General features: G+C 64.0%; 2 protein-coding genes across 2 annotated transcripts; one reads left to right on the top strand and one right to left on the bottom strand.

The window, feature by feature from the left end:
• Nucleotides 1-395: 395 nt before the first annotated feature.
• EMIHUDRAFT_215549 (hypothetical protein) lies at nucleotides 396-791 on the bottom strand (the record flags this gene model as incomplete). The annotated part of the gene is made up of 1 exon (XM_005763108.1): nucleotides 396-791. One exon carries the CDS (start codon nucleotides 789-791, stop codon nucleotides 396-398), a length of 396 nt encoding a protein of 131 aa, XP_005763165.1.
• Nucleotides 792-3,275: 2,484 nt separating this feature from the next.
• On the top strand, nucleotides 3,276-6,581 carry EMIHUDRAFT_452649 (hypothetical protein; the record flags this gene model as incomplete). The annotated part of the gene is made up of 8 exons (XM_005763107.1): nucleotides 3,276-3,548; nucleotides 3,604-3,678; nucleotides 4,417-4,968; nucleotides 5,160-5,246; nucleotides 5,323-5,394; nucleotides 5,490-5,707; nucleotides 5,944-6,043; nucleotides 6,128-6,581. 8 exons carry the CDS (start codon nucleotides 3,276-3,278, stop codon nucleotides 6,284-6,286), a joined length of 1,536 nt encoding a protein of 511 aa, XP_005763164.1. The 3' UTR covers nucleotides 6,287-6,581.
• Between the last annotated feature and the right edge of the window lie 2,579 nt (nucleotides 6,582-9,160).

Genomic DNA, 9,160 nt, shown 5'->3' with positions numbered 1-9,160 from the left:
GGAGGGAGGGAGGGAAGGATTGGGAGGATTTTTTTTTTTTTGTTTGGGGGGGGGGGGACCACCGGCGGCGCCGAGGAGAGAGGAGGCACCTGGATACCCCCAGAGCCCCCCCCCCCCTCCCCCCCCCCTTCGCGCGGCGCGATTTTTGGCCGCTCGTTGGGGTGGGTGTGGGTGGCCCGTCTGGAGAGCAATGAGGTTTGTAGCTTCGATACGTTTTTGACGCTCCAATCAATCTAAAGCCCGGCTGCCGGACCGTCCGGGTTCGATGGCACGCGCACATCACTCCACACGCCGACGCGCATGAGGCGGCAGGCGTGCTCATGCTGGGGTCAGTGCGCTGTCCGCACGACCTTCGGCAAGGGCTTCGATCGAGCGAGGCAGATGCGTCTCCGCCATCAATTTCCCTTGGACACCTTGGGCAGGTCGTAGTGCTCCGGCAGTGAGCCGAGGTAGTCGTTAAACTCGCGCACCTGCTCGCGGTGCGACTTGACCTTCCCCTTGGCAACCTCGTCCAGCTTTCGTCGCTCCATCACCTCCATGCGGCGCCGCTCGGTGTCCGTGAACCGGGCCGCCCCCGGCAGCTGAGAAGCCGGCGGCGCTGCTGCTGCTGACCCCTCGGCTGCGGACGTCGACGAAGACCCCTCGGCTGCGGACGTCGACGCGGTCTCGTCGCCGAGCTCACTGCTCGCGGCGGCGGAGACGGCGTCCTTCTTACGCTTCTTCTTCTTTGACACCCCCGCACCCTTGAGCTTCAGGCCGCCGCCGATGACGTTGCTGTAGGCGTCGCTCATGTGTGTTGGCTGGCACGGCTGTCCTCTATTGCCGCAGCCGCTCCCAGCTACTCGGTGTGAACAGAGTTCGTACATGGAGCCGAAAATGGGCAAAAACGGGGTGATTTTGGTCATCCGTCAAAATATCTGAAGATCCTACAATAGGATTCTCCCCAAACCTTGCTCAGCTGATCCAGCCTGGGTCGTAGCTCGTAGGCCAGGCAGCCTGGGCAAAGAAACCAGTACCTCATCAGGCTTCCCTGAGCGTCACAGCTCGGTGATCGCGCCGGCCGGACACCACTGTAACGTCCGTTCCGGGCATTTGAACGCGACCTTCGGGGGCAAACGGCAAAGACATGGGCTCTATGAGACTATGGAAAGTTCACGTCATGACGGTTAAAACGGCTGTTAACCGTCATGACGTGGTCAATATGTCATGACAGCGGCTGCGAAACGACAGCAGCAACGACGGCAGCAACGACAGCTGGTGACAGCTGGTGACAGCTGGTGACAGCTGGTGACAGCTGGTGACAGCCAGCTGCCAAGGAGGAGTGAAAGGCACCAGGAACAGTGACAGCCATAGTGACAGTGACAGTGAAGCCAGTGAATGCCAACGACAGGCGGTGACAATGTCAGCGCGGGGCCCCGCGAGTGACAGCGACAGCGACAGCGACAGCGACAGCGACAGCGACAGCGACAGCGACAGCGAGGCAGCGCCACAGGCACAGCCGACCCGTGAGGCAGCCATAGCCCTCGTGAACGAACTTGAGCTTATTCCAGCCATAGTCATCGTCTACGATCCACATGCAGACTGCCGGTGACAGCATGCACCTTGAGAGGTTCAACCCGAGGTGTGTTGCTCAATGCTCTGCGCGTTTGCTTGTGATCGTGATTTCAAGGTCCCAATCCTCGCGGCTGAGGATTGACACCGTTCGCTCGCGTGAGATTTTTGAGCGGCAGATGAACCAGCGCTGGAGCCCATCACGGCACATGCTGGAGGAAGGAGGGCAAGGGTTTTGCAGATTCTCCGACTCACGCCCGCTCCTGCTGACCGTGCGTGGCTACTGTTGAGAGGGTTTCTCATGTGGCGTCGGGCGTGCGAGTGAGCGGTCTCGCGCGCATGCATCTATATCTTGAGTGTCCTGTCTCTCTCGTTAGTGGCACCACACACTGTCCTGCGGTGGTGCTCATGACAGCAGCAATGACAGCAGCAATGACAGCAGCAATGACAGCAGCAATGACAGCAGCAATGACAGCACAGCAGCAGCAACGACAGCGATGACAGCAGCAATGACAGCAGGAATGACAGCTGCGCAATTACAGCAGCAGTGACAGTTAGCCAGTCGGGGATGGTTACGACAGCAGCAACGACAGCAGCAACGACAGCAGCAACGACAGCTGGTGACAGCTGGTGACAGCTGGTGACAGCTGGTGACAGCTGGTGACAGGTAGGTGTCACTGTCGCTGTCGTTTGCTGTATGACAGCTGGCAGCTGTCATGACAGCGGCTAACCGTCGTGACAGCGGCTAACCGTCATGACGTGAACTTTCCATAGTCTCTATGGCTCAGACTGGACTCCTCTTGGTCCCTTCTGATGCCCTAGGCCACACCTGGGCCTTACCCGGGGTTCTAGGGGGCGGGCTGCCTTTGCCCCCCGAAACTGGCATGTGGGGCCGTAAATTTTGACCGCGCAAGATAAAAGGGTGGCTAAGGGCTCTGCCCGCAAGGCGCCCGCGTCGCAGACGCGGTACCATTGACAAATCTGCGATATACCCCCACACGAGCAAATAGCAAAATCCGAATACCGTGCACAAACTGCGTGATGTCAGCCGTGCAAGCCATCAGCTGGTGCCAAGACATTCGTACAATTGAGAGAGAGAGAGAGACACACATACAATTGAAGCCAACACGGGATGGATTGCCGACGGGCAAGCGTCTCATTGGCGCCCCCCCCCTAAGCAGCCCGTCGATGCAGGTGGCCCGCGCGGCCACGGCCGCAACGACGCGTCGCCGGCGGCGCTCACTCGAACCCGAGCCCTCCGCGACGGCAACGCCAGGTCGTCGCGTCCGCCCCGCTAGCCCTTGAGCACACCTCTCGCATACCGATGACTGCACTCGGCGTCCACCGGCGGGGGACCATGGAGGAGCGGTCAGCAGTCTCGACTTTCCGACCCGCGTCTGTCCTTCGTGCACAGGTACTAAGCACATCCTACTCTCGCTGCTGGCTGTCCACACAGCCAGACCTAGACACCTGCCCACACATCGGATCATTGCCCCCTCTGTGCCCATCGCCCCACTGGCCCCTTCCCCACGGCCCTCGCTGCGCCCTGCACAGAGCCTCCCCGATGGAACGAAGAAACACCAGGGGTGAGGAACCACCTCGACCAAACAGATGGCGCGGGGCCAGCGCTCTCAAATGCGCCCCAAACAGGACTGCCATTCTCCACGCCGACCGCCGCCCAGCAGCCAGAGCTGGCAGAAGCCGACGTGGCCGACGTGCAGCCGATGCAGATCGACCCGCCGGGCTCCGGACGCAACCTCGCCGTCGCCCCCTGCTCCCCCGCCGCTCCCGTCCACCACGCCGCCGTTGCATTCGATCAGCCGGTGCAGCAACAACCGGCTCGGGGGTCTATTGCAACACATATGGAGAGCTTCCTGCGTGACCTCGGGGAGGCGCGCGACGCCTGCAACAAGCTGCCTTTTGACGATGCGCTGCGCTACAAGATAGCTACCGAACTGGATCGCATCGAGGCTGCTCCGCCTCTCGAGCGCATGTTGGTGACGAAGCCGCTGATCGAGGGCATCCATCGCCACCTTCCCCGGCGATGGCGAGGGCCAGTGCTTCGTCAGCGACCTCCCGGCCGAGCAGGTGGTGACGAACCTCGCCGCCGTGGGCATTCCGGCCGAGGTGGTGGAGCACTGAGGGCTCGAGCGCCTCTCCCGGCTGCCGGCGGCTGATCGGCCAGCCTGGCTGCGACGGCTGCGATCAGCGGTGGAGAGGACTATGTGGTGTGATCCCTAGTAGTAGTAGTGTGTGAGCTCCGAGGCTGGGTCGAGACGCGTGCCGCGACTGAGCGCTCCGCCGCGCGGCGCCGCGTTGCGGCACCTCGCCCCGCCTCCCACGCGAACGCGTGCGCCCTCCCCGGCCCTCGCCACTCGTTTGCACGGGGCGGAGAGGATACTTCGCGCTCTGGTTCCGTGCTTAGAGCCTACTGTATACTTGATGCAGAGCTTTCCGACGTCATTGTGTTTGCAGCTCCGCGCTCGACGCCCGCACGCGCGCGCCCGCGCGCCACCCCTTTTGCGCAGCAACACCTTAAATTTCATGGCCCCCAAATTCGGGTCGGAGCGTAGCGGAGTGGGCCCCGAGTTTGAAAACGGCGACGGACGCTTGCGTCCTAGCCGCCAACAACGCCTCCCCGGCGCAGAGGGGCCCCCGGAGGGACGCTCAACCGCTCCACGCCACGCCGCTTGCGGCGGTCCTATTCCACGCTCGGCGGGGGCCTACATGTACTTTTTTGCGGTGCCTCGTTCAAGCCATGACGGAGCCGCCCGCCCGCTTCCGCGTACTCCGCGAGGTCGGGTGCGGCACGCCCCCGCCTGCCCACCCTGCCGCCCTCACCATCTCCGCTGCAGTCACATCCAGGGCTTTGTCATGCGCAGGCGAGGCGCGCAGGGTCGTGTGCTGCTGGTGCAGCACAACGAGAGCGGCGAGAAGTACGTGCTCAAGCAGATCCCGATCTCGGAGAAGAACGCGGCGGCCGCTGTGGGCGAGGTGAACGTCCTCTCGCGCCTGTCGCACCCAAATATCACCACGCTCTACGACGCGTGGCGCGCCGGCTCGCAGCTCAACATCCTGATGGAGTTTGCCGACCGCGGCTCGCTCGCAGAGGTGATCAAAACCAAACAGGCCACGGGCACGCTGTTCGACGAGGACGTGGTGCTTGACTGGCTCGTGCAGATCACTGCGGCGCTGCGTGCGATGCACGCCCTGTCGATCCTCCACCGCGACCTCAAGGCAGCGAACGTGTTTCTCACGTCTCGCAACCTGATCAAGGTCGGAGACTTTGGCATCTCAAAGATTCTCGAGCGCAACGACGGACTCGCCTCGACGACGATCGGCACGCCGTACTACCTCGCGCCCGAGGTGATCAACGGCGAGCCCTACGGCCTCAAGGCGGACGTGTGGTCGCTCGGAGTGCTGCTGTACGAGATGATGGCACTCCGGAAGCCGTTTGAGGCAGCCACGAGCCCCCTCGCACCCCCCCCTCTCCGCCGCTCCGCCGCTCCCCCCGGTTCGACCCAGCGGTCCTCGCGCCGCCCTTCACCTCGGCCACCGCGGACGGCTCTCAGCCCGATCTCAATCCTGCCCCCCCCCCCCCCCTCCAGGCCACCTCCCTCCCCTCGCTTGCGCTCAAGATTGTGGCCACCACCTACCCGCCGCCGCCGGAGCAGTTCTCACCTGAGCTCCGCGCGGTGCGCCCGTCCGGCGAGGCCCGCCGCTCGGAGCCCATTCGGCGCACGCGCGACGCCGTGCGCATGCCTCGCGCAGGTGCTTGCTTCGATGCTGCAGCGCGAGCCCTCGGCGAGGCCGTCTCTGGACCAGCTCAGCCGGCTGCCTCTGGTGCGGCGGGCCCGGGGGCGACGAGGGGCGGGCGGAGGTTTGGGCGGCTTGCCCAACCGAGTCGCGCTTTTCAAAACACGCAGGTGCGGCTGCAGGAGAAGAAGCTGCAGGCGGAGCTGCGGCGGATCGCGGACACTTGCACGGCGAGTGCTCTGCCACCGGCGGCCCGCGCCGAGGCGGCAAGCAGCGGCGCCGTGAGCGGGCGCGTGTCTGAGAGGGGGACGCCCCCGGCGGCCTTGAGCCCGGCCGATGACCTTGCCTCGAGCCGACAGTCGCGTCGCGTGAGCGGCTCCAAGGAGGCGCGGCAGCACGCGTGTGGACAGAGGAGAGGGACTGGTAGATGCAGAGGAGGACACACCACAACACATGCCAAGCACTCCACCCTGCGCTCGAGACGGCGCGTCTTTGGCGGCGTTCCATCGTGCTTGCGCCCCGGGCACTCTCCCCGAAACCCACGAGGTACTCACGCGAACCTCTGGAGCGACGCCGCGCCTCCCGGCCTGCCTGCTCTAGAATGCCACCCTCAGCTCCGTGCATGCCTGCTCTTAGGATGAGGATGCACGCGGAGGAGGCGCCGCCTCTCGCCGAGCCGCGAGCTGGCGGGGCGGCGGCGCTCGAGTCGACGCAGCAGTTAGGGCACATCAACGAGGTGCGCCGCCGCCGCGCGCTTTGCCGCTGCTCCCGACGCGGCGCGAGCGCGGGCGACTCACAGGGCTTGCCCCGCCATGCGCAGGAGGAGAATCTTCGCTTCCGGCTCAACTTGGAGGCCATAGAGATCAACTTGGCCACGCAGGAGGCCAGAGACCCCGAGAGCACCAAGCAACACACGAGAGGCGCCATGATGCCGCTGCTGGACCGGAAAAACGCTCTCGGGGAGAACCACTCCATGTGAGCATGATGAGCCGCTGCCACGCGTCGCCCCTCACGCGCAGCGCCACTTCGGTGTGCGCGTCCCGGCGCAGTGGAGTGGCGGCGGGGAGTGTGGTGACTGGTGTAGTGGCGCCAGCCCAGTGGCGAGACGATGACATGTGATGAGACTGTGAAGGCCTGGGAGCGTGCGCGCCGAAGCGCTCACACGGCTCAGTGCAGCGCGCGGCTCGGGCTAGGAGTGTCGAGCTGTCGAGGGGTTTGAGCCGCGGACTTCACACACGCACCACACTCTCTAAAACTATGAGAATTTTCAGATATATTTGTCCCCCGCCGGGCGCGCGCGCGCGGGCATTGGGCTTTTTGGCCAAAATCGACCACTATAAAAATCCGTAGGGTCGCTTAACGGCACCCCCGCGCGGTGCCGAGCGGCCCAGGGCCGGCCAAGGGACCAAACTGGACGGGACCGTGACCGGTTTGTAGTAGAGTCTAACCCCTCAAACGATTTCTTGTGGTCGCTCTCTCTGGGCCGGCGCGGGGCCCCCCGGAGGCACCGTGCGCCGCGCCGCAGTGCGGAAACGGGGCTCCGGCGCTCAGAGTCGCTCAGAGCACCGACTTCCCGAATGGTTACGGTTGGTTAGAGGGCAGATTTGGAGAGATCTCGAGGAGTACATACAGATAGACCCTCCAATCATCAGAAAACTCCGACCTGATCGGTCGTACTGACCGCCGACAGATCACTCCAGACAGCAGACAGGCCGACGTCTGCACGCGGCCGGCCGGGCGAGAGGCTTGACACGATCCGACCCTGCGACCCTGACGCTGCTGCTCTAGCTATCAGCCATGCACTGCTGACTGCTGCCACAATGTGCGGCCTGTGCTGGCCCACTTGGCGGCCTTCCCGGTCAGTGGTGAGGCGCAGTTCAGAGCTGTCGATGGCGCGATGCCGCACTGGTCCCACATTGGTGACACGATACCACCAAGTTTGCCGGTCCAAGAGAGAGGCACCGGCGCTGTCCTGAGAAGGTGCGTGGTCCCTCTTGACTGCCCATGCGCGCGAGGCTGTGTAGGCATAGCCTCGAGAGTGCCAGCAGCCAATCCGAGGTGACGCGCATTGCGCCAGAAGCGTGCACGCAGCTGGAAGGACACCTTCCTACTGGCCGTACGATCAGGTCGTCACTGAATGCTTGATACTAAGGCCGCGAGCTATGCAGGTGATCAATTGTGCATCATGGCACGGTCAGCTGCGCCGACAGGCTGTCGCAAGGCGTGATAGCATGGCCGCAAGTACCATGAAACAAGTAAAAACCCGCCAAAAAAGAAAAACAAGCCGAAAAAATCGGCGCCTGCGGCGGGCCATGGGACCCCATCTCCCCCCCGCATGGACACCCTCTGGGGCCCCCGCGCCGGCCCAGAGGTCGCTCTTCAGTGCCAAAAGCCCAATGTGGCGTGGAGACCCCGCCCCGCGCGCTTTTTTAAGAGCCTAAAAACGTACGGCTTGCGCTTGGGGCTGCTGGGTTTTAACATTTTACTTTTAGGCATTGTGGGGTTGGCACTCCCATCGACCCTCATGACCTCCTGCGGTCTCTGAGATGGACACCAGTGGGTGTGGGACCACAGCCAGGATACACTCGAAGGCTGGGTAAGCAGTAGAGGTCGATACTCGACGCGCTCCCACATGGTCTGTGTCGCTGTCGGCACGCTGTCGACAGACGACAGGACGTCGAGCGACACCGGTGGCAGTGCCACCCAGGAGTGGTCGGGCGGTCTCCCGTCATGAGAGAGCCACCATGTGATCCGTATGATGATTCCTGACAATCGCCTCAGTCAACTTTCGTCACAGTTCCCGCTCTGAGAGGAGCTGCGGGTCAGTTCGACAGCTGGAGCTGTGTCGCCGGCGTGCGGCGGCCTGCCTCCGGAGGTGCCTCTGAGGTGGACATTTTTGGTCACCGTGAGGGAACGCGTTCGAATTTTCACTCCGGAACTTCAACTGAGCACGCGCACCGGCCAGGGCTACAATAGTGCCAGTGAGGCGGAGGCGCGAGTCGGAAGGCCGCGGGGTCTCTCCCGTCTCCGGAGTGCTGCGGACTCTCCGCAACTCCGGAGGTTGTTAAACGAAAGTAAAAAGTCGGACTCGCGGCTTGCGTCGTCTTGCGCGACAAAGAACCCTACACACCGATCGCAAGGGCGGGGACCTGTTCCTTTTTACCTACCTCACAGTAGAGAGTTGTCCGTTTTTTATAGCCCCCCGCTACCCGGTTGCACTCGTGCGACGTAGCGGGGGGCCACAACTACGTTTACGAAAACATAAGTAGTCCCGCGAGGTGTGAATTGGCCGCCCCAGTAGCCCCCTTTCCAATTGCCTGATTTTGCGGCGCGTCCGCAGCGTCCAAACTTGTGTTTGGGCGCGAACCGTATCTCGCAACGAATCTCGCCGGCCTCACCGCACACCGGCTCACTTTGACCGACCTACCGTCCGCTCGACTGTTTGATGAAGAGCGACCCGTACGACGCGCACTTGTCGTCCTCCCTCCTCGCCACATGACGGCCGCCCTCCGACACCGACAGTCGCGCTCCGCACGCCTTCGAGGTCAGCTGCGGCCGAGCGACGATCGGCTCGCTCCGATCGCTGGGCGCGGTCACTCTCCGGCCCATCACCCGCCTGCCGATCACCTGTCCGCCTCGCCGCGCGCGGGCCGCTCGCCTGCTCGCCACCGCCGCCGCGCGTCCCCGCGCCGCCACGCTTCCCTGTGCACCTGACCGCGCTCGAGCTGCGCACAGACGGCGCGCTCTGGCAGACAGAGCAGCGGCCGCCCAGGCGTCGCTGCTCCGCCCCGTCCGAATCCGTCCGCCCGCGCGTGCCGCTGCCGCCGCCGCCGCCGCCGCCACCGCCGCCGCG

This window comes from Emiliania huxleyi, assembly GCF_000372725.1.
Source record: "Emiliania huxleyi CCMP1516 unplaced genomic scaffold EMIHUscaffold_65, whole genome shotgun sequence".
NCBI classification, from domain to species: domain Eukaryota; phylum Haptophyta; order Isochrysidales; family Noelaerhabdaceae; genus Emiliania; species Emiliania huxleyi.
The sequence above is the reverse complement of the archived record's forward strand: the minus strand, read 5'-3'. Positions and strand labels throughout refer to the sequence as shown.